Here is a 25,480-nt window from a genome sequence, read left to right as displayed (position 1 = left end):
ACTTTCTGTGTTTTGTTTCCAGGTTACCCTTACCCTGGCTCCTTTCCTCAGACCAATTCACTGTTTGGCAGCCACTCGTGCCAGCATGGAGAGAAGGCAGCGCTGCTGACTTCTGCCAGCTTTGCTGCTCAAGGATCCACAGTGTTAAATGTCTACCGGGACTAATTCTAGAAGGGACAGAATGCCACCGCTGCTACTCTGACTTGGATTACTCTCTCCAGACCGGCAGCGGACAGAGATGCAATTACAGCAACCAGGCTGTGGACACCTAAAACAGAAATCATATTGGCTTCGTGAAAGATTAAGCTATTAACAACAGCTCACTGCATGCATAGTTTGGACCCCCTCAAGTGCCCCAAGTAAGAGATTTTGAATCTCACAAGTTGTTGAAGACGTTCCTCATACGTCCCAGCAATTACAAAAACTGACAGCTCCCTAACTGTGATCTCAAAGGTATTGAGCACGGCTTGCAGAACTGGTTCTTCAATTTAAGGATTTAAGACAGAATGTTCTACAGTGGTTTGCAAGAGATGCAGTGAATCAACAGCAGCCCCATTCTACCAAAAGTTCAGAAGCCATCTTTTTGGGTCTGAACCAAGATTTACTAGGTTACTAAAAAATAAAAAAATCTGTAACATTATCACAAGAGATGAAGAACTACACAGCTGTTATGTGGTTACTGCTTCTGCTCGGCACATCCTCTGCTCCCCCACGATCCCTCTCTGACCATAAAGATAAAGCTGTGTTAATGTACGCAATAAAGTTTTTCTCTCCAGCTGCCACCTTCTTGTCTTTTGTTAATAATTTCCACACCTAAATCAAGTTTTCCTAAGCAGTAGAAGAGTCAGGCTAGCATATCAGTTTCTCTGTTCCCTACAGAATGGGGGTGAAACGTGTCTGTCCAGTTAACCATTACTTATTACCACCTGGGAAAAGCGACTTGTAGCAAGGAAAACACCATAACTGTCTATGTAGCTACTCAGCAAAACAGAACCAAGACTTATCAGAAGCTTTAAAACTTATCTCCTTATGCAAATATTTCCTTCCTCTCTGGTCTACCTACCAGTATCCCCCTCTCAGCCAGGAAGCGCAACTAAATCCCAAGCAGGTTTCTGAAAGCTTGAAATAGACGATGAAATACCACATTTCTAGCTTTAAACTGAATGTAAAGTTACAGCAGTTTTAAAAAAATCTGTCTATGAATTAACATAGACAGATTTCCTTCCTTTCTTCCTCAAACCAGAAGACATTGCATCAGTGCTAATATCCTTATCATAATTATGAAAAATCAAAAAACAATCCCCAGATAGAGTGAGCCACAAGGATTTTGTTGGAGAAATCTGTGGGCTCTCCTGGTCTTCTCGCAAGCTCCCCAGCACACGGCACTCTTTGATCACTACCTGCAGCGCTCACTACCTGACATTTAACAAGCAGCATTAGTTTCTCTTGGGTTGCAAGGATTCACTGAAGCCCTTCCAGCGTGGACGTCACAAGCCTGCAGCTGCCACTTTCCGAAGAAAGGTGAGCAAAGCAGCCCCTCGTACTACCAACAACGCACAGCAAGCCACCAAGTTCAACAGGTACAGAAACTGACGTTCTAGAACTTTTCTAAAAAAATATAGAAAAGTACTTTACCGACTGTAGCTACTTTAGGCGATTTCTACCTGCCTGTTACGGCAGGGCCAAGGAAGCCCCTTGTTCCCGGGGCTCACTGCCGCCTCCCCACCCGGTGCCCAAGCTGCGGGGGGTGCCGAGCCGCCCGGAGCCCCGGCGCGCACCGATTTCGGGGGATTTCTCCCCAAAAACCCGGACAGGCTCCGCGGGGCTGCCTCGCCCCCGCGGCCGCCTGCAGCCCCCGGGAGGGGGCCTCACAGCCCGGGGACGGCCCGCACCGAGCCGTGTGGCCCCGGGGAGCCTCCCCAGGGGTCAGGCGGGGCTCAGCCCGGCCGCCACCCCCCGAAACCCCGCGGCAACGCCAGCCCCCCGCGGCCCCGGAGGCTCACCCCCAGATGACATAGTTGGTCTTGACATTCTTGGGCCAGGAGAACTCGCCGAAGATCACCTCGTCGCCCTTCACCACGATCTCCTTCTTCTGCGTGTTGTACTGCCGCAGCACGCTCAGCACGTCCGCCATCTTCTGCCCGCCGCCACCGGCCCCGCCGCCGCCGCCGCCAGCCGCGAGAGGACCCCGCCGCCAACCGCCAGGCCCCGGGCTGCCCGCGGAGAACGCCTGAGCGCCGCCGCCCCGCCCCGCCCCGCCCCGCCCCTGGGCGGCCGCAGCGGGCTGAGGGGGCGCCGCCGGGGGCCTCCCGCGAGCCGGTCAGAGCGGGGTGGGAGGGAAAGGAGGAAATCCCCGTGTTATCCCTGTGCTATCAGTCGCTAAAAACACTTGTCGGAATGTAATTCCTGTCACGATTTAATGCTGACGTTGAATTCCTGTCAGGATTTAATGCTGACGTTGAATTCGGAATTAGAATTCAGTTCTGACAAGAGCAGGCGGTTGACACCCCGGTAAAATAAAGTGATCCCGGAAATATTTATTGTCTCTGCAAAAACCACTGACGAGGCCCCACGCCTGGTATTTCCTCACACACCTACCATTTCCTCATCACCTGCATGACCGGGTCCGTACGGAGCAGAGGGGAGGGCTTCGTGGGGCTCCTGTGGCACCGCTCAGCCCAGCAGCCGCACGAAGCCTCCCCTGCGAGCATGCCTTGTCATGCTTTCTTGTCAGTCCAAGTTCATGTTTTCCCCTGCGAGCACACCTTTGCTTTCTCGTCCGTCCAACTTAACATCTTCTGCTCGACCACAGGACTGGAAATGAGCTGCACAGCAGAGCCACCTGCACTGCTACCAGCTGGGCAACACCAACGCTGGAATATCACACCTGGAGGAAAGGTCTCCTGAAGGCTTATGCTCAGAATGTTCTTAACATTTTCAATATTAGCAGAAAATTTTCAAAATCAGCAGAAAATTTTAACCCATTTCAAGACTGCAAAGAGCATAATTGCATCGTTTTTCTTCCTATAAGTAGCACACACCAAGACTGGCCAAACAGTCAGCAGTTTATACAATTTCCTGGTCTGAGATGTTAGTGGTATCACAAATCTGCTTCTAATATTTCACAGCTGGTGTCAAAAGAGTTTAATACACAAATACGCTAGACCTAGTAACATCACTAATTATACCAATCACCTCCAATATTTATTTTTCAACTGTCATGGAGTATTATCTATGTACTTAGGAATAGCATTCATGTACTGAGGAAGCAAAACCATAATGAATAAACAGAATGTAATTTCTCAAATTAGATTTACTGGAGCTGCAACCCATGAAAAAAAATGAAATGGAACTTGAAATTCTTCCAGTGGTTCCAGTCCTGTTTCTGCTTCTCATCCAAAAACTACTTGGCATCACCTAAGCAGCTTTTAACTGGACTACGAATACTTTCTTTAGCAACATACAAAGTAATTATGTTTCATGAAGTTGTGGTTGATTTACCTTTTTACTTCAGTATGCCTTTGTTAACAGTTTTAGACAGAAGTATACAGAACAGTTCAGACTTTGCTTTGGGGATCACAGTAATATCAATCATTGTTTTTACCACATGGTATTTGATACCTAAATGCTTATCAGCTTTAGCCCAGGCGATGAAGCTAGAAAACCTTTATCTGAAATGGGAAAACATGTTACAGCTCAGTACAGCGAAAGCACACTGCATGGGTACAGGTTCCAGCTGCATTTGTAAACTACTTCAGCACAGCCGTGGTGTAACAGACTACAGCCACGTTTTCTATACAATCAAAAGAAGGTTTGACAATTTGAAGTCACAGTTAAGTTCACCAAGATCATGTACATCAAGAAGGATTGCTCGAGTCTTGTAGCACAGGAGCAAAATAAACACACCGTGTCTGAATCCACATCAACCTGTTACCCTTAAGGGAGCACCGTAGGCGAACAGGGGCCGGTTTTACACATTAATCGATTTCCTTGTGCTGTTCATCACGGGACTGACGGCTGCGCAGTGACCCAGGCCACAACTTTCAGACTTTTCCTCCCCAGCAGGCGGGCAGGGGGCACCCAGGGAACCCGCGGCCCCGTCTGGCAATTCCCCGGGGGCTCGGAGGCGTCCCCCGTGGCGCCACCCCCGGCGCAGAGCAGGCAGCGCCGCGGGCAGCCCCGCGCTCGGCCGGGAGGCGGGGAGGGGGTGGAGGGGGGGCCTCGAGCGGCACCGGACCGCCGCGAGGACTGCGGGGCCCCGCCCCTTCCGGCCGGCCGCCATGTTGCCGCGGGGGGCGGCCGGGCTGCGCCGGGGGTGGGTGGGGACGGGACGGGGACAGGGGGGAGCTGGGGGGTGTCCCTACAGCCCGCGGTCGTCGGCGTTGAAAAGGAAACTAAAGTGTTAGTCTGGGGAAAGCAACCGCTTTCCGTGCAGTCTGTAAAGTCAGGCTGTATTTTGATCGTCCTGCGCGCTGTGGGAGCTAACGCAGCCCCGGCGTTGCAGCTGATGGGCACCCAAGCGTGACGGGAAAATTACACGAAATATTTACAGCACTACGATCCTTTTAAAAAAAAACAACTTTAATTTGTGAGCTGAAAATTGTCATTTCTTTGTAAGCTTGTATTATCTGACTTGCATTTCTGTTTAGCTTTAGGATGGGGAACAGCCAGCCCCTCTCTGTTGGACTGTCTAGCAGTGACGCTGCGAATCGAATCCAGGTAACAAATGGCTTGTGTCTTACAACGTTATTTGTGTCTTCAGCTGTTCGCGTCTTCAACTTGCCTAAAAACCGTGGCTGCTTCACAGCTTCTCTGAATTGCACAAAGAAGTTATGTAAGTTCTGCCTACCCCACCCGATTTTTAACAGTTAATTGTAATTAATGTTAATATTAAGTAATACGGGCAGCGTTGTTCATCCCCAGTGCTGGTACCTGGTCTTTCTGGGCTGTATCCTTTGTATGTTTTTCTTCAGCTGTCTAGTCTAATTCAGGACTGTTATCAGTATTGGGGATTAAAGTTCGTCAAATTACTGCTACCAAACATTTGTTACAATTATAGCAGATTTATAACTTCCCCTCTGTTTTCATGGCTGTTGGATACTGTTAAAATACACTGACTTAAAAACAAGGCTTACTTACTTGAACGTTCTCGTAAATATACAGGAGATTATTTCAGAGAACTGTGTGGTGATTTTCTCTAAAACTACGTGCTTCTACTGCAAAAAGGCAAAAAAGCTTTTTGAGCACATGAATGTAAATTACACAGCTGTAGAACTGGACTTGAATGAAAACGGAAGCCAGATACAAGACGTTCTTGAACAGATGACTGGTGGCAGAACAGTGAGTATACTTTCTTGCATGTAATAAGAAAAATAAGAACTTAAACTACGTGTTTTCTGTGGGTTATGGACATATCAAGGTCTTCAGTCTTTTGGGCTGAGTAAACTTGGGATACAAGCTCCTAAATGAAAAACAAGGTACTGCAGAAGGGTTCTGTGCTTTTTCTTGAGACCTTCTGGCTGTCTCTCAGAGATGATCTTCTCTGTACTGCCACTAAGATGATTTAAGTATCAAAGTCAGTTTTCATTTGTATAGACGTATTTATTGCAATAGCACTTACCATGTTTGTCATTCTTTAATATTATATAGCCTCACTTGACTCAATTGTTCGAATTTATGAATCTCCCCCGTAGTGACTTCAAACCCGCTTCTGAGTAGCAAGTGAACAAAGTTTTCCATTTCTGTAAATACTATGGAAACAGGAGTTGTACAGTAATATTGAAACAGTAATATGCATATTAAGAGAGTAAATATTGTGTGTGTGTATACACTATATACATACACACCCACACCTATGCTAAGAGTGGAATGTGGAAGCATACATAACAGTGCTTGAGTCCATATGGGTTTGCTTACGTTTTTCTTTTTTTTCAAGTGACTGATGCAATGCTTGTTCTTGATAGGTCCCAAGAGTGTTTGTTAATGGGACTTTTGTTGGAGGTGCTACAGATACCCAAAGACTTCACGAAGAAGGCAAGCTCCTGCCGTTGATTCATCAATGTCAACTGAAAGGAAAATCCTGAACCACCATCTAGCCTAGCTTAGTTCTGCCTTTATATAAAACAGGTAAAAATTCAGACAAGTTAAAAAGATTGCAAAGACACGCTGCATCAGCTGGGGTTAACTGCTTCCAGCCAAGAATTTCTGAATCTCAGATCCTTCTCTGACACAGACTCTATGGAACTGACAAATTACTTTGGTTCCTTGCCTCAGCTTTACCACAGTTGTTATGTACCTCTTGGAACTCCAAGTGTATTCTAATGATGTCATTTTATTGGTGTTGCAGTGGTGGTAATATGCTTCAATGAAATACTGACTGTAGTAGAGTTAAGGTTTTTGAAGAAGCTTGTTTTTTTCCGTAACTAAGATTACTTTCTAGTCTCATTCTACCACAGTTACAATACATGGTCAATTTAATGGCTTTGTTAAATTTTAAATGTCAAATTGCAATCAAAAAAGTACAAAGCATCACGTTTATAGTGATGTTGCTGCATGTCAAGTTTCTAACTGTTGTTCATTTGTTACTTCTACATTACTTGTACTAGTTGGATTTTTTTTGCCTGTTATTAAAAGCAGTACCTAATGGCTCTGCTTTTGTGTATTTCTAAATAGTGTTGAAACCACCTATTTTTGTGCAACTTAAATTGTAATTTTATTTACAAGAGAACTTAAATGTAAATTACAGGAATGTGTTATGCAAGTATTGGATCAATCAGTGAGTGCCCTTTGTGGTATCGGTCATTCCTTTTAATAGAGGAGGCTGGCAGTAGGGGAAGTCAGTCAGCTTCACTATTCTCTCGTAGGGTTGCTCTCAATTCAAGCAGAGGATCACATGTAACCTGCAACTTTGCGATCTTGCAAAGGATCAGTCACTGTTGTAACACTGACTAGGCTTTCATTGTATGAGAGTATCTTAAGATCTTCTGAAGAGGCTTGAACTACAACAGTCTCCCAAACCTAGCCCCTGTCCTTTGATTAAATTCTTTGGTCATATATGTTTGTGGAAGATTAAGGTAGTAGGAGGTTCTCCCTTGACAGTCATGAATGGTAGGGGATATCCATCTTTGTTTACCTCCCTTGTATTTCATCATCTGATCTTGTAAGTACTTAATTATAAGTTCAAGTGTTATGGAAAAAGGGAATAGAGATCGTGGCAGTTTTAGAGTGGTAGGTAATTGCTTTCATCTTTATTCTGCACTGTATCAGTCTAGACGCTGTCATTCTGGAATATCCTGGTGTAGCCAGGCAGCTCAGTGACACTAAACTCTACATCATCATCAATCCAGTGCTATTATGAAACTTAAGACCAAGTAAAATGAGTCTAATATGCATAGAGTTTATTTAGTACTTAAGTTCTACAGTCAGAATGCAGTTTACTAGCAATATTAACTTGCAGTTAAATGTCTAAAAAATCCAAATTCAATAGTTTCAGTACAATGTACATCCAAAGCCAGAGCAGCCAATGCCAAGACTTGGTTATTTCAGGAAAGTTCATCATACGCGAGTAGAAAATTATATCCCTTTCCTCAGTAAAAGGGACAATTACACTACTAAAGATGCACAGTTTAGAATAAAAACATTAGTCTATTTTTATTCACTCCTTGTGAATAAGACGTCTGTTATTTCCATTGTTGCGGGCACTGCGTGCACATAAACAACTTTCTTTCCACAAGGAAACAAAGCACCACATCCATCTTCAGCTCGGATAATTGTGATTATAAGGCTGTCATCTGAATTTGACAACTTCCTTACTGCAGTGCAGCTTTGAAATAAATTTAAGTAACAGTTTGTAAAAAGAGTTCAGTATACAGTCATCTGCACTGTGCATCTTTAACATGTAATTAGCTAACTAAACACACTGACCTTGTTATATTATTATTGCAATTCACTACCTTTTGCTAGTTTCATCATTGCCTTAAGTCTTTGTTTACGAGGACACACTCATTAAGTTAAAACGCCAAATGTGCATCTCTCCCTAAATTTATATTTAATAAAGCAATTTAGTTTGCACATGTGCTGGTATCCAAGTATTCTTTTTCCCTGTGTATAATTCTTAGGCCAGTTTTGTTTTCTTAGAAGATTAACAATTTTGCACCTGAAAGCTTGTAAATCCATCATGTAAAAATAACAGTATGCAAAGGAATTTTTCAAAGACCTCACTTTTCATTTTGTTCCCTGATAGAAAAAGTCCCAAAACAGTAGTTTAAAATACCACTTTGAGTTCTACATTTCAGAAATCCCAGGGCACTTAAGGCAATATTCCACTCCAACAGCTGAGAAAGCCTACTGTACGCCTGCAGAGCCTCATGAGTGCCAGTTTATTATTTCTTTTCAACTATATTAAGGCTCCCCATCCAAATGTTTTCTCATTCATTTTGTATTGTTTCATAGAAAGTAGCAGCAAGACAGTGCCTTCATTACTGGATGGCACAAAGCCATGTTATGTTTAAGTTATTTAAACATGATACGGCAGTTCAAGTGTGGTTCTACTCTAGGGACAAAAAAGGGCAGGGAGAGGCATTCAAAATAAAAAGTTCCATATTTTTTGCTTAGTATTGTCTCCAGAACAAAAGCTGTTTATTTTAAAATAATGGTTGTCTTGGGATGTGAATGTTAAAAATTGTCCGTTAAAATATTCTGTAATGGAAATTATACTTAAGCACTCATCCAGCTCAAATAGTATGCTCCTAAGAAGCATGAGTAGCTAAAAACAAACATCAAGTTATTTAACTAAGCAGACAGAGCTGTGAATGCATTTATCTGTTCATTGCGTATACAGAATTATTTTGAAAGAGTAGAACTGCACTTTTATATGAGAACGTAACAGAATAGACGTTCTATTGTAAATAGTTGTGCTTAACTAAAAAGCTGGTAACATTAGGGAAACAGCTATTTCCATTCATTATTTGTTAATGAAGTATTTATGAAAGTTCTGACTGTACCACATATATGCAAATATATATATTTAAACTTAAATTCAGAATGCAGAAATACCTAAAGAAACCACACGTTACAGTATCAAAACCATAAATCCAAATGTAAGCACACATACTTAAAAGACACAAACCTTATGCTGCAATTAGCTAATTTTACGCAGCACATACAAAATACAGTCCTACTGTTTTACCTTTTCCTCCTAAGTCTTACTCAGCAACGTTGTACACTGTACTCTGTCAGGGTATGATGAAATCTCCACCATTTCAGCAATAAAACCCGTAGAACAATTTACTTACAGCGTATTTGTCCACTGTGAGCCACTGCAAATAGCTAAATAAACTCAATAAAGTGATGAAATGCTTAAAAAAACAAGGAAGATTAAAAGCGCAAGCAAGACAAGTGATTTTTGCTGAGGTTTACTTCTATATTCTATTCTTCAAATATTTTCAATATTGCTAAGAAGCTGCCCACTCATCCAGAAGATTCATTTAAATGTTTCCTTAATTCTGCTTATTACAACTTGATAACATAAGGCAGAATGAAAAGCTCTGACCTACCCAACAAACTCGAGAAAGAAGCTTTACATTTGAAAAGCCAATTTTAAATAGTTGTTTTATAAAAGTAAGCCATTTATTTTCACAGGCAGATGTTGGATTTTTTAAAGAAACAAAGATACGCTTTTGTAATTTATGCAACTTCTTTTTTTTTAACCAAAATCTTATAGATACAGCAAATTAAATATCTTACTAGATATTTATATAATCAAAGAAAGTGAAAAAGTTGTCCTTTTTTAAGTTAAGATAAATACTATGACATCAGTTCTGGCGTAAGTTGCTTAGCTAAGCTAACATGCTTGATGACAGCAAAAAGGCAGAATTAGAACAGTAGCAAAAAAGGAAAGGACGAGAGCTTGTGAGAAGAGATTCAAGTATAGGTCTAGGTTCACGAGGTGATGGAAAAGGAGAAAAAAGCCAACATTAACAGAGAAAAGGAAGAGCAGAGAAAAAAATGGGTAATAGAAGAATCAACAAACGGAACCAATACTAATGCTTTTGGTATGGTGGCTACGTGATTAAGCAGCATAGCATTTTGCAATGGAGAAAAATATTTTCCTAGTGTTTTTACAGACAGAGTCATTATTAAAATACATTTCCACAACTGCTGGTGTACTTTTTAAGCCAAGAACATACACTTTGTTAAATAGCCTTTGAAAGCAATACCCATAAATGGGTATTAATGGCCCCCAATTAAAAAGCAACAACAACAACAAAGAACAAATGTCCTGTCCCCACAACGATTTATGTTTAACAAACAGGTTTAACAGTGGTTTAAAGCAGCAAGGTACTTTATGGCCAGTTATTAGTGGCCGTTACGTACTGGGCAGTTAGACTGGCACTGCTAACTTCAGACCTTGACCTACTTTTAGACTTCTCTTTATTAAACACACAACTGTGGATTAAGCCCCCAGTTCTACCAGTAATTAAGTTCTACAAGCATCCCAAACTCTCCCTTTCCTTCCTATAGGTCTAAAAATCCTGGCACAAAAGTCTAATTCTTGGCAAAATTATTACTGTCTTTATTCATCACACAATACCGATGCATAATTTTAAAGAATTCTTGAGCATCACGTGCCCACATGCTTGTCTGTATCACTGCTATAAGGAAACATGACCTCTGATGTCCACTGGTTACAGCCCTTCTTTATAGAAGAACGTTCTACCTCTGCTGTGCTTCCAACCATTACATCCTTTTCTTCTTTCTTTATGCTAAAGTGCCTGAACATTACAGTCTTAGACAATAATCTAACACCTAAGAATTATTAGGGGCTCACAGTGAAATGTCAGTCAAACTGAAAGCCTGTTAATTCTGACAAATAAGAAACCTGCATTCACCTAGTCTACACCTGCACTCTGCATTTAGATTTTTATTGGTTTTTTGCCTTTTTTTTTTAACATTCTGAATAAACTTCACTATCTTTAAAATCTTTCCTGTTCTATTTTTACTGCTAAACTGTAGTGCACAATTATAGCCCCATTTTTGTTTTGTTAGTCAGTGTTCCTCCAATGCAAACATTTAACTTGAAAAAGTCAGGTCTACTCTTTAGTGAAAGGGTTTATTTATTGTATACTGAACTAACACTTCAGCTGAGCAACTGTCTTAGCTTTTCTTTTTTTCCTTTAAAAAAGTACAGTAATTGTTGCCTCTTCATATGTCCAGGTATTGTTTTGGAAATTATTTGTTTAATAACTAAAGACTAAAATCAGGAGAAATTTGTTACGGCAAACAAGTCAGACAGTTCCCCTAAAATTCAGCATGTGGACAGATAATAAAGATCAGTCTATGGAAAAGGAAAACACAGCAGTCTTCTCTGCCCCTTACTGTATGATAATAACCAACCCCAGACAGAAAATAGGAGGAACAAGGGCCAACATACTGCCAAGTTTCATCTGTCAGCATTTACTTCAGTTTCCCCTCTCTGTGGAAACTGTAAAGGAGGAGCAGGTGACAAGATCATCTCAACAGTGCTAGCTTTACACTGGCTAACCAACCATCTACAATAATCTAACAAGATTTTTTTGGTACAGACATATGGTAAATATTTAGGGGCAAATTATGTACTCCAGTATGGGTGACTATCTTTAACATAGCACATAGCTATCTAGTGTCAACATTTTCTCTAAGTTCTACTGAAAAATTCACCTTCACTTTTACTGTAGTTCAAGGAATTGTATTTTAAACCGGACTGCTTTCAAGGATGCAACGCTACAATAACTGTTCAATCAATCTGTTAATAACTAGTCTAATATTTTATTTGCAGTAAATTTATGCAATTAACTGCAAAAAGTTACTTGAAATACCAGTTTAAGTTTCTCATTTCATATTTAGTCCAAAATATTTCCTATTACTTCACAAATACTACTTCAAAAAAGAAAAAGTACCTGCAAAAGATACTTATCTGTCAGTTATTTTCAACATCGCTAGCTTAATAGGAAACATCTAATCAAGTGTTTGACTATTGCCTCATTTAAAACACATTACTACCAAAAACAACTCCAAAACATCAGTGCATTTACTTTAAATAATTTACATGTAGTGAGCAAGTGCATTTATGCCCCATATTCATTGTGTTCATTTCGCAAGGAGACTACACTTGGTAAGAAGTTTTTCAAAGGAAATGGCTAATTTTCAAACTCAAAGTGCTATTTTATCAGTTTTTGCAGGAACGCTTGTTTTTTTCTGGATGTCACCTGCCAAGCTGGTGGTAGTCCTGTGTTCAAGCATTCTATCAGAGCTGTATTGTAACAGTAGGGATAATTCAGAAGTAACTACATTCATGTCCACTGAAAACTAACATTCTTACCATCAGCTCTTTAAGCGACAGATTTAAAACAACTCTAGAGTTGTTTCTGTACATCAATGTCAGAAAAGGCTTCCTTCACCGTTCTGATTTATTCATTTAGGTAGTGTAGAAGTGTGTAGCAGAATACCTTCAGTAACATGTAATCTCACATTTTAGATAGCACCAAAATAGATAACCATCCTACAGAATGCAAACTTTGAACTTAGAGTCAATATGTAGGAGGCGTAATGAAAAGTGTTACAAGTATCAAAAGTATAATATGAACTTGAATTTTACATTTAAAAGCTTGTCTTTTAGGCAGAAAAATATGGTCTTACATGTCATTTACCACAATCGGGTAATCTTTATAAACCATAATTATTTTCAAATTAACACCAAATTCACTGTTTAAAACAGCCAGAATTAGCATAAAAGAGGCTGACATATACATCTTGGGGAAGCTGTAAAAGCATCACTGAAAAAAGCTCTCATCTTTTAAGACTGATCTGCGAAAAGAGATCTTTTAACTTCCCCCCTATACACACATACCTAAATACACACACACACAGATTTAAATACACATACACATGAATTGCTATTGGTTCCTGTTCCAAAGTGGTAAGATATTCACTAGCTTTCTCTGTATTTACTCACACTCTTACTATCAGACTAAAAAAAAAATAAAAATAAAAATCCAGTTTCAATCACTTCCTAAACAAGATTTTGAGAACGAGGCAACTGTACACTTCATAAAAGTTTTTAAGAATTGGTCACTATAAACTGGAGGTAGTTTGGAAAAATGTTAGATTGAATTAATTTAAGAAATCAGAAATAATGTTAATCTACAAAAAGATTTTTTTTTAAATGAAGTATTCTCATTAGGAAGATTTTTGTATCATCCAATACATTCCTTTGAAGAAAACGTAGCTCTTTGTTTCTGGTTGTTGCTACTCAGCTTTCAAGAGTAGGCTAAGACGCATGCACTTGCTGATCTTCCTCACTGAAAGTGGGCTGATGCTACCTAAGTTATAACATGTAGTGAATGTGGCTTCCCAGCCATTTCCAAGACCTTTCACTACTAAAAAGTTTGTTGAACGTTCAACAAAGCACATGAAATCTAAAATAGTGCTTTTGAAACTGCATTGTACAGAAACTACCCCTCTCTCTAGAAACAATTACTTTATCCTCAAAAATCCAGATAATCTAAATAGAAGCATGAGCTCTTCCACTTTCAGTTTTGTCAGTATAAAATCTTTCTGGGTAACTTTTATACTGCATCACAGTTACATGGTCTCACATGAAAAAATCCCAGAAAATACTTCTTTTGTAGATCTAAAGTATAATTATGGAAACTGTTGAACCTTAGTTATTTGTTAAAAAAAAGCCTAAAGAAAGATCCTTCTAAACTAATGTTAGTTGTTAAACTAACATTATTAAAAAGCTAAAACCACTTTTCTGTCCTGCCCATCCTAGGAATAATTCATCAATTCACTCTTGCAAACAAGCATTCCACAGCAACAGGGGAAAAAAGAAATCTCAGTATTTATAATCTATTATAAATGAAATTAAATTACATGTTGTGTAACCCTGTAGCTACGTTTAACAAACTTCCCATTGTTATTTTAAATTGTGTGCAATAGGAGAAAAGAGAAAAGCGGTATCTCATCTGCTTTTCTTGTTTTCCCTTCGCAAAACGGTTACGCTCTGATATGTATATAATGTGCCATATTCTAATAAAGTATATTTGGCTGGGAGTTCCCAAGGTGAAAAGTCTGTTGCCAGCAATGGACCCATTGGAAAGAGCAGATGCCTAGAATGTTAAATCAAATCCAAAATGAAGTTCTGAATAACATCCAAAGCTCCTGTATCAAAGCCACATATATCCAACATGCCTCGGTCATCTGGATCGGCAATCGTAAAGCCATTTGACGTCATTCCACATACGATCAATTTAGCAGGAATACCCATTTTCTAGAGGAAGAACAAAAAATATTTTCAGAAATACACAGATATACAGTAAATGAAACATGACAGACAGCGGCCAAATCTTGCTATCTAGCGTACATAGACCACTGTCTGAAGAGGCATACTGATAGAACCTAGGTATGCCGTAACAAGAATTGCAGACTGCCTGTTAACACCGTACTTAAGTTGCAGTAAAAACAACAGTTATATTTAAACAAATACAAATAAACTACAACGAATGCTATTGGCAAAACTTCCCTGCAATATTAAGATTTATAGACTTCAAATGTAAACACTGCATTTGCTATTCTGAAGATCATTCTGAGAGAAAACTTTCAATAATAATAATCAAATCATCTAATATGAATCAAGGAGCGTGTTTTTGTCTCAGGCAAGGAGTCCAAGTGTTGGTTGAACAAATAAAGCAGCTGTGACCTGGACAACTCAGCTAAATGAGCTGATTTACATGTCAGTAATGTGTAAGTTGAAACAAAGCAAGTGATATTAAGGCCAGAGTATGGGAATGCTTTGTTAAAAGCAAAAATTTAGGAGTGGGAGCTACTCTCAACTAAATAACTCTGTGGCAAGGTTTCACTAGGCAAGTTAAAGATTCTGGTATTAATTTCAAATGGACGGACATGGTATGAAGATCACTGCCCATACGTACTTGTCTTTGCAGTTTAAAATATATTAATTTAGAAATAGTTCCCTTTAAGCCTAAAAGATTGTTTGCTGTTCAAATAATTTTCAATAGCAACATGCTCGTAGGAAGTGTTTTTCTTAGTTCTGTTTCAAAAATGCATACATAGCCACTTTAAAACATATAGGGCTTTCTTCACATTGTACTATCACCTTATCCTCTTGAGGGTTTCCCTACAGACTTGTCTTCATTACTTTGTTTCATGTTTGTGAGATCTAATGCAGAGATCAAAGTTTAATTTAATTCTGGGAGCACAGTACCATTATTTAAGAGCTTCCTGTAAAAAACTTATTTCATCAATTATAGAATTCAGCATCAATCATAGAATTATAGAATGCAGAAATTCATACACTCTCTCAATGCCAAACAAATTTTCACTGATATTACAAGTACAGCTAGCAAAGTAGTTTAATTACAAATCCTTTTTGCAATTCAATGGTTTTGAATACGAGCAATTACTTCCACTAATTCAGCCTACGCATAGAATTTGTTTTTAACGATATAGAGATTATTATTTACTGCAGACAGTGACAACTTGTTTAATCTGTAAAACATGTAGAGAACTAGTATTTATTCTGTACTGCATTCATCAATTGCAAGCACTCAGAAGCATATTTACCTCCCTGTACTCTCTAAGAGCTGTTGCAGGATGAGTATTTCCAGCAAATGTCTCATTATCAGTAAATACAATGAAGACATCAGCAGCTGTCTGTGTTTTCTGAGCCCATATCATTGGAAGGGAACAATCAGTCGTACCCATTGGAATCTTAAAAGGAAAAAAAAATCTATATAAATATATATATATATATATATATAAAATATATATATACACACATGGAACACATTACTACAGAAATTAGTAACTCATGGAAAAATTACTTTTTATGTAAGCCTCATGGTATATCACATACAGAATCGTCTTTGTTAAACAACAAAACAGTTCACTCATTCATTTCACTTAAATAAATAAAATAATGACATAACTGAAGTTATTGTTTTCAAATTAAGCCATTGTGATCTAGCAATGCCATTCTAAATTGCTTTATTTAATATTCAGGCAGTTGAAATAATAACATTTGCTGGACCTCCCCTAAATAAAAGGGAGAAAAAAAAATACACAGCATTCTACTATACAGATATGGACTAACCACAGCACAAGAAATAATAAAATAAAAAAAAAAGGCAATGCATTTTTTTCATTTATTTTTACATACTTCATACATTTTCACTAAAACTTGAGGTAACGTCATATCAGCTGTCACAGGGCAAGGGACAATTTCCTGTGAAAAGGCAACGATGTGGGAATCCTTCTCAGTACGTGCTACAACCTGAGAAAGAAGAAGACAAAAAATAAAAACGTTATTTAGAACTTTTCCTGACTGAACCAAGACATTCCCTGCTGAACACACATCATAACCTTTTGTATGTAAGTCAGAGTGGCTCATTATATATGCTAAAGCTTCACTCTATACTTTAAATACTTTGTAATACTACTGTGAATAGACAGTGCAAAATCAGAGCTAAAAAAAAATGTTCTAATTACTGTAACTAAAAATACTTCCCTATTTCTTCTCTCCCCTTTGACATAAAACACTAAACATTTTTCAATGCAAACAAGTTCTACTCTAATAATATAAACGCACAAGAAGCTTTAGAATATCAAATTGAGGTGAAAGCCATTGTGATACAAAGTCAGTGTCAATAGCTCAAATGCACAGAAGAATTAACCCAAAATTTCTCAATCCAATCTGTATTAAATTATTAATGCTTCTGGTTTTTTGGTTTGGTTTTTGTTTTTGTGTGTGTGTGTTTTTTTCAATGTATTTTCAGTTTCAATAAGTGAAAAAGCAGCCTCAACCACTTTAAAGAAGCTGGTTTCCAGTTTTAATCAAAGTGACCTTTCTGAATCTGGCTGCTTTAAGCATCTGGTCTACCAGTAAAGCATAAAGCCACACCTTCGGTAACAAAAATAATAATAAAAAATTATACATATATATATCAACTTCCTTCTGGTTTCTAACCAGCTTTAGAGTACCTTTGTATCAAAAGGAAAGCTCAAGCTGCAAATAGCTACAAATAAAAGAAGTTTAATGCCTCACCATGCACATCACCGCTGCAACCGTGCTAGCATTCAGCACACTGCCCAACACTTTTTGGGTCATTGATGCACTGACATCAACTGCAAGTAAGAAACGTTTCCCTGTCGGTTCAATTGTCTAAAAGAAAAAAAAAAGTAAGAAAATATCTACATAATATATTAACTTCTTCCTTCTTCTACTTTCAACCATAGACGTGTGTGGTTTTTTTTTTTAATTCTTTTTCGGGCAACATTGGGACAATAACATTGCCAAAAGTTGAATATATGAAAGTTGTTGGTTTTTTTGTCCTCTGTTTAATAAAATAGCTATTACTAAGATTTTTATTATGAAGTTCTAAAAATATTATCCACCCAACAAATTTTTCTGTATTATCAGCTTTCAAAAAAAAAAAAAAGAGACTTCTCAAAAAGCTTAGTGAATTGAAGAACTTTATTACCTTGAAAGTTTTGTAGAACGAAGCATCTAAAGCTTCTAAAATGTCTTCATCAGGACGCCACCAAAGCTTCCCTCTGCTTCCATGTCCAGCTTTATAGGTTTCTAATGCAACCAATATATGGAATGGATGTACTCTACCCTACAGACAAAATAAATCAACAGTAAATTTTCAGAAGTCAACTCACTTAAAAAAAAAAAAAAAGCAACACAAACTAAAAAGAAGATCCTACTGCAAGATCTGTTTACTTCAATTTGTTCAAAGGGTTTGTGCAGTCTTTTTTAAAGCTGTAGCATGAACTGATAGCTGTCAGTTACAGGTAACGATGAACCTCATTCCCTTTCTCGAATCTTCCAACGAATTCCATTGGAACCCTCTTTTTCCTTTTATTGCATTACCTCTGAAAAAGTAAAGCACTCTGAAAGGAGAAAGTCTCCTTGTTCTGTCACTTTTTCTCTCAGCTGCTGTGCTAGTTTCTTCATTCACTTCCTAGGATCCTGTAAGAGTGGCTTCCACTCACTTTTTAGGATTGTGTTGCTGATTCTAAATTACAACACTCTGGAGCAATGGATGAACCCAACAAGCAAAGCTTGCCTCGACCTTAATTTAAGAAAAGATCCTAGCTGTCATTACACTTCATTCGTAAAAAAGTTTTGGAAATAGGGGCAAAGAAAATCAAATGAGAAATTATTAAAGTTTTATTATCAAGGTGAAGGTAATTCCACTATTGTTGTGTGGGTTTTCTGTTGTTGTTTGGGTGTTTTTTAAGAATAAGCTACACATTTCTTAAAAAGAATCTCTTTTATTCTGTAAAGAGGTTGCCTAAAGAAATACAGGTTAGAAGGGGTTAAAAGTCAGTCAGATGATTGTGAAAAATGTCTTACCTTTTTTAGTAATTTCTCATTTCTTAGTCTTTCGCATATTATTCCCACTTCTGAGCCTCTTGGTTCAAGAACTGAATTTGCTGTCATCTTTCCTAAATTTCTCAATAATACAGAAATGGGCATGTCCTTCAGCAATGCCTTCCAAACCTATGATCAAAGAAACAGAAGGAAAAAAGATGAGATTCCCAAGTACAAAAACTGACACCTGCACATTAAATAACTGTATTTTGAAATAAACGTTCAAGTTATAAAATACATGTAAGAGACATTTATTAAATTAGCCACTTGTGTAAATAAACTTGAAAAAAATAAACCATAAGGGCTTTTTGAATGGAAATCAAGTCTTAATACTCTAAAAAGTGTTAACTCTAAAGAGAATACAAAGCTCCTGAATTTTACCTACCTCTTTAGATTTCAGATGGTTTGTCAGTAGATGTTCTCTAACCAGACCATATTCCTCTATTAAATGAGTAACTTCCAATTCATCTTTTGTATGTTTCACCCTGTCCACAGCCTCCAGATACTTTAAAAGTTTTTCAGTCTCAGCAGAAACTGCTTTGTCTTTATACGCTTCTTGGACATCTTTCCACCCTTTGGTAATGTATTTAGTGACTATAGCAATTCCTATAGAAAAATATTTTCCAAGCAGGATTACCTTCTTTATATTGGCATTTATCATTCTGGCAAGCAAAAAAGTTAGCGCATTTTTTTGTTAAAAACAAAAACCACCACCATAAATGGAATTTCCCAGACCTGCTGACCAGCTAAAAGAGTTCATCCCCATACAAGTTAGAGCAGCTGTTTTATTCTCCTTGCAAGCCAGGAGCCTAATTCATTCCAAACCAACAGATCTTCCCAAATGATGAAAAAAGGTTATTTCATCATTTGTAAGCTAGATAGCAACAAATTGAGGGAATTGTATTATTTTACCTTTTCTTGCCATACGCAGAGAAAAACAAGAAATAAACCCTGTTTACCTCTGAAGATAAACAGTTATATTTCTGATGTGATCACTCAGTTCCAGGATATGATCACCAATATGTCATCATTCCACACTGGTACCGGTGTTTCCAAAACAGTTCCACAGTAAATATAAGAGGCTTAAAACATAGTATTTCTAGGTAAATAAAAAGCATATTACCTTCACTGGCAGGTTTTAGGTGGGACAATCTCAGAAGATCTTTATGAGACCAACCACTTCTTTGTTTATATTTTGTAACTGCTAAAGCAACAGCCATGCCATTCTTTCCATTGTACCAATCTGCAACAGCTTTCCTCAGTGCACGGCCCCACATGCCACATTTCATGCCCTCCTTCAGATCTTTTTTAAATTGGATGAAAGTAAAGAGATGAGTTGGTACGCAACACACCTCAGGAACAGCTTTAAACGCTGCTTGTTTTGTTTTTGCATCAGAACACTGGGAACAGACTGCAAGAGCAAAAAGTAGGGGCTCCTGTTTTGCTGTTCTGCCTTCTTGACTGAATGTCTTTATCTCTTGAACAACTTCACAACCTCTACCCTCTTCAATTAGCCTCGTTAAAGCTTCTGCATTTTCAAAGCACAGCTTCTGCTCCTTGATGCAGTAAGTACCACCTTCTGAACCAAAACACAAGAAACGATGCAGTCGATTCATATCGGTGACATGCCACACATAACCGCTTTCGGAGTTCGGCACCTGCTTTTCATTCAGGGATTGCACTTGGTTTGCCTCGTCCTCCATTGTTTACGCTTCCAAACGTCTGTTGAAAGAATAATAAAAAGCTTATTTAAAAGTCCTGTGAGAACTTGATGACTATATCCTTTTATTGCTTCTTATCTAAGTGTATGTATCATATTCATACACTTGTAATTTTTCCTTCATAAACCTATTAAGAGTCTGCTCTCAGTGTGCAATAACAAATACCAGTTACAGAAAAAAAGAAAAAAGAAAAAAAAGAAACTGAGTTATAATGGTGATAAATTCATTTCCTTAAAACCAAGCTAGAAGCTACCTTACCCCAATCAGTGGCATACAGAAAACATGGCTTGCACCATTTCCATTGGCCACTACTTTCCTTGGTAGGGTTTTAGATTGTATACTAGAATTTGGTCAAAACTCAGATCTTGTCCCACTCTATTTTGCAGAAGGACTGGTCATACTGACGAACCGAAGAAACGTGACAGTAAAATAAAGAAGTAAAATACTGCAAAATTAGGTAGTCAGAAGACTTCGTGAGAGTTTAAATATGGTGGGCTTCAGCGATGCTTTCACAACTGCTTTTTAGCAACTGGCAGTAGCTCAAGAAAAAAACATCTTTATTACAGGCTCAGTCGGCTGTTTCAAATGAGATCCAAGACACGGACTTATTAGCAAATCTTATACTGCTTTACATTTTAAGCTAAAAAGCAAGGAAACACCACGAAAATCCAGAGTCTGAGCCTTTCAGGTCTTTGTATTTATAAACCCTTGAGCTGCAAAAGAGTTCTGCAGTAGTAATTGTAGGCAACAACACTGTTCTTGCTCAAACAACATTTAGCATTATACTATTCAACCCATAATATGCAAGCTGAAATAAATGCTGGTGACTCAAAATCAGCAGGGTTATGGGAAGAAAAGAAAATCCATCATCAGAATGTTTAGGGGGGAAGGGACACTAAAGACCATCTAATTCCAACCCCCACTATCATCACTAGCCCCAAAACATTAACATGACAACAACAAATTCAGTTTCCTCAGTAAAGAGACACTGAACAGCCTAGAGAGGTACCAGCTGACACACACACACAAACTCACAGTACCAGTAAGCCAATCCATCAAACTCTATATAGATCTTAAAATATGCACATACACATGACATTTCAAAGAAATCCACTTGGCAATTTTTAATTATTGTACATATCTTGCTCTGACGTGCTTTTTTGGATACTGAAGATGAACAGCATTGCTTCGTTGACCACGATAAGTTAGCGCAAATAAATGTCACTAATGCAGACAAAGACTTCTTCCCCAGTGTAGCGGAGTAACATACTTATTTACAAACAACTTCCGTACTTTCTCTTTGACACAGAATTTTCCTTTCTCTGCAAGAGACTAGAGACTACCTTCCTCCATTCTTGCCCACCTGCAATGGTGTGCTGTCTGCATCCAGAATTAAAAAAAAAATAAAATAAATAAAAACAAACAAACAACATGAACAATCATCAGTGGTCCCATTATATTCTACATGCTTCTAAAATTATGAAGAAAAAAAAAAAGCCAAATGCTGGTACCTGATTTTAAAAAGCAAGTTTCAGTTAAAATTAACTAAAAAACATCTTTACCTATATTATTCAGAGCATCAAAGCTCAGCTGCTTTTCTTATTACTTAAATATTCCAACCATGTTTCCTGCCAAACCCATTTAAATACATCATAGTTCATCCGACTTTTTCACTGACATCTGAAGGATGTAAATACACTGAAAATAACAAGAGTGGTATTTGCAATGCATGAGTACCATATCAGTTTGTTTTAATGTCTTGAACACTTTTTTTTCAGTACATTTCAATTAGTTGGTTTCATTACGCAGTAGGTAATGTTTCATAATAAACATACAAAATCCAAACAAAAATCCAGAAATCAGAAATCCGTTAGTATATTTTTCAGGGAAAAAAGCCAACCAACCAAAAAAATAAAACAAAAAACCTGAGTGTGTGAAAAAAAATTGAAAAACACCATTATGTTGAAGTACAAGTAAGAACGGAATGCAGAAAGGACCATGCATGAGTAGCTGGATCTCCATATATGAGTGAAAGGCCTGGAGGGGAAGACGTACGAGGAACGGCTGAGGTCACTGGGCCTGTTCAGCCTGGAGAAGAGGAGGCTGAGGGGAGACCTCATCACAGTCTACAACTTCCTCGTAAGGGGGTGTCGAGAGGCAGGAGACCTTTTCTCCATTAACACCAATGACAGGACCCGCGGGAACGGGGTTAAGCTGAGGCAGGGGAAATTTAGGCTTGACATCAGGAGAGGGTTCTTCACAGAGAGGGTGGTTGCACACTGGAACAGGCTCCCCAGGGAAGTGGTCACTGCACCGAGCCTGTCTGAATTTAAGAAGAGATTGGACTGTGCACTTAGTCACATGGTCTGAAATTTTGGGTAGACCTGTGCGGTGTCAAGAGTTGGACTTGATGATCCTTAAGGGTCCCTTCCAACTCAGGATATTCTATGATTCTATGATATATGAAATGTACAGAATAATTGCTTGTTGTGTCTTTCCTATCTGTGCCATAACAAACATTACTACACTGTAACAAAAGCCACCTATGGATTACCAAGACTTAAACTGAACTGGAAGGGCCATGCCTTCAGTCAATCAAAATGTTTATGATCTCACTGATTATTATGCATGTCCTTGCAGATTATATTAAGAAATACATGCATTTCTTTTAATATTTTAGTATTTTCCCCTATGTTTTTCCATTTGCATGGGTTCCATCCGATACGTCCACTCGCTGTCTCACTTGGACTACACCCAATTATAATGTCCTCACATGCTTAGTCTTCTAGTCACCATCACACATTAGCTATCCTTATCATCATCACCCTGAGAATGGGAACAAAACCTAAATGAAAGAATTTTAACATTTCTAAAATTACAGTTAATAGTTATCTGATCTGAAATTTTGTTGTTGTTGCTGTTTATAAAGTATTGTAATGCAAGATTAGTATTTCCATCAAAGATATCGTCCTGAAAAGCAAAACTCCTTTAAGTGGGAACGTGCTATGTCACGTTAAAATTTTATTGTACTAAACAAGTTTAGAGCTAACCAGTAAGTAAGAAAATTATCCTGCTGCACTTCTCTGTTAAATTATGTAACAAATATCATTAATTTATGTTACTAATGGACAATTTTTACATTCACTCAAATTGATAGGCTTTTGTATGGATCCACAGCACTGAAAAGAGGTAGGTATACTGTAGCACCTATTGGCTTCTGACACAGACAACCATATTCTAAAAAGACAGTTACTGATACACACTTCTAGTTTTTCTGATGCTTAGCTCTTTGATTGGCTTTCTTAGGAATATTCATAGAGCTATAAAAACAGATACTGTTTTACACTCTTACGATTTCCACCTTCATTTTCATTCAGCCCTCTAAGTCGTCTTCCTAGATGGCACATAGCATTTAATAATGAAATGAATTACCTGCAATGTTTCTCCCAATAATAACACTTACAACAAGTCTTCTGAAACCTTTTCTAATTTTCTAAATGAATAGCAGCCAAATAATAAAATTATTAATGCTTTCCAATTAGCATGCACCTGCATCTAGGATATAAAACAGACCTTTCTCAAATGGTTCATTGCTGCCTCACAGACTGAGAGAGGTTCAAATCAACAGCATGTTCTGGGTCCTAATACAAATTATAAATTCCTTAACACCCTTATTCGGCGTTGAACTACTTAAATCGTGTTGGCCACTTCTAGATTCTGTTTTATATTTCAGCCTTACAAGTTCCCAAAGCTATTCCATCTCGCTAACTAGTCTCTCTCCTCTGCCCAGACTTCAAGGTTATTTCCCTCCTCTAACACCTGTAAATGCACACAGCTTTCACTCTCACAGCTGGATAAATGTATGCACACAGCGAATGTCTGCCCAGCCAAAACCCTACTCTTCATCTACTGAGCTGCAACAGTGAACTTGAATTTTGAGTACTCATGGACGATTCAGCAGGGATATTCTGCTTCCATAACCATCTCAAACTTCTGAGTTGTTTGAATGCAAACAGCAATGTGAAAAGCCTTAAAAGTTGCAGACTAGACACTTTACAACAAATTAAATTATTAATGAAAGAATAATGATGTGAACCTGTCCAGCTTGACAATGTCCAGTTCCCACTAACAGGAGAAAGATCATAGCTGGATATCAACGATTCAAACTAAAATGTTGAAGTTAAATTATTGTGGTTTTTTAGTAAAGCAGTAATTAATCCATTTTATATTTGCTTTTTTAGACATTTGTAAGCATAGCTTCTCCATGTAGATGAATTTTATCAAATGTAAACTATAATCTACCAGACTGTTTTCCACAGGGAAGTACTTTTTATATATTCTAAACATAATATAAATAAATCTGTAAGTAAAATATGGGTTTGCCTGGCACTAAACAGCCTATCCAATGGTTAAGACTTGACTGACAAGTCAATACCCATGTGTTACTGGACCACAACACAGTTGAGTTCTGCAAGCTAGCCCCGGTTACCTTTTCTGTGACTACTCCAAATCACTCCTGGTTTTCTAGAGATGCCTTACAGCACAAGTTTCAGGTACATATGAAAAAAATAGACTTAAAGCACAAAGCTTTAACAGAAGCACGGTCTTTTAAGTTCTTAAATTTAAACTGCTAGGTTAGCAACGATGAAACAAACTCTACAGTGAAAGCGTACGGAGTTAGACTTTGACTAAGCTGGATGTTTGTGGGGAAAAAAAATTGCACTGAAAGTTTAAAGACAATACTTCAAATCGCCCTCAAATTCTTCCAAACCATATGCGCTTTGTCCTGTGAGAAACCGCGCTCGCCCACTCTGCGCTCGCTAGGCTGAAACCAGCCCTAAACCGAGGGTGGCGAACGGCTCGGAGCTGAGGGCTGCGCCTGCCAGGCCAGCCCCGTGCTTCGGGAAACCGGCGGCTCCGAGCAGGCACCTGGACGGCAACCGGCCCGCACCGACCCCACAGCCCCCCAACCCCCTGATCCCCCCAATAACCCCCTCAGCCCTCCCGCAGCCCCCCTCAGTTCCCCCCGACCCCCTCAGCCCCCCCGAGACCCCCTCAGCCCCAGCCCCCGCCCCTCAGCCCCCCACTTGCCTCCGAGGCCGCAGGTCAGGGCCCGCCCGGCCCAGGGCAGCCCCCGACGCCCGGCAGCGGCGCAGCTCCGGCTCCCGGCGGGCCCGACAGCGCTGGCGGCTCGGGCAGGCGGGGCAGCAGCTCCCGCAGCGGCCGCCGGACGCTCCCCGTCTCCCCCGGCCGCCTCCAGCAGCTCCGCCCGGCGGCGCCCTGACAGCATCCCCGGGCCCCGGATGGGGCCGCCCCCAGTGCC

General features: G+C 39.0%; 3 protein-coding genes across 4 annotated transcripts in view; 1 reads left to right on the top strand and 2 right to left on the bottom strand.

Annotated features, from left to right (window-relative positions):
- Positions 1-2,242, bottom strand: part of CDC73 (cell division cycle 73) — a 96,437-nt gene extending 94,195 nt beyond the window's left edge. Inside the window, exon 1 of the mRNA XM_080602155.1 lies at positions 2,004-2,242. Within this exon, the coding sequence (XP_080458281.1) occupies positions 2,004-2,134 (131 nt within the window). The 5' untranslated portion in view covers positions 2,135-2,242. The remainder of the gene's footprint in view (positions 1-2,003) is intronic.
- A 1,798-nt stretch (positions 2,243-4,040) lies between these two features.
- GLRX2 (glutaredoxin 2) lies at positions 4,041-6,645 on the top strand. Its single transcript, XM_080602163.1, has 4 exons — positions 4,041-4,315; positions 4,650-4,719; positions 5,164-5,340; positions 5,964-6,645. Exons 1-4 carry the CDS (start codon positions 4,281-4,283, stop codon positions 6,081-6,083), a joined length of 402 nt encoding a protein of 133 aa, XP_080458289.1. The 5' UTR covers positions 4,041-4,280; the 3' UTR covers positions 6,084-6,645.
- A 731-nt stretch (positions 6,646-7,376) lies between these two features.
- On the bottom strand, positions 7,377-25,459 carry RO60 (Ro60, Y RNA binding protein). Of its 2 annotated transcripts, none has more exons than XM_080602154.1 (9): positions 25,249-25,458; positions 19,560-20,158; positions 18,822-19,042; positions 18,419-18,565; positions 17,538-17,675; positions 17,102-17,218; positions 16,217-16,330; positions 15,622-15,768; positions 7,377-14,308 (listed from the first exon to the last, which is right to left on the bottom strand). In XM_080602154.1, exons 2-9 carry the CDS (start codon positions 20,137-20,139, stop codon positions 14,156-14,158), a joined length of 1,617 nt encoding a protein of 538 aa, XP_080458280.1. In that variant the 5' UTR covers positions 20,140-20,158; positions 25,249-25,458; the 3' UTR covers positions 7,377-14,155. The 2 variants fall into 2 exon arrangements, 1 of the variants encoding a protein (XP_080458280.1); XR_013954276.1 differs by having other exon boundaries at positions 14,171-14,308; positions 16,224-16,330; positions 25,249-25,459.
- Between the last annotated feature and the right edge of the window lie 21 nt (positions 25,460-25,480).

Source organism: Anser brachyrhynchus (genome assembly GCF_964034855.1).
Source record: "Anser brachyrhynchus genome assembly, chromosome: 8".
NCBI classification, from domain to species: Eukaryota; Metazoa; Chordata; class Aves; order Anseriformes; family Anatidae; genus Anser; species Anser brachyrhynchus.
The sequence above is the reverse complement of the archived record's forward strand: the minus strand, read 5'-3'. Positions and strand labels throughout refer to the sequence as shown.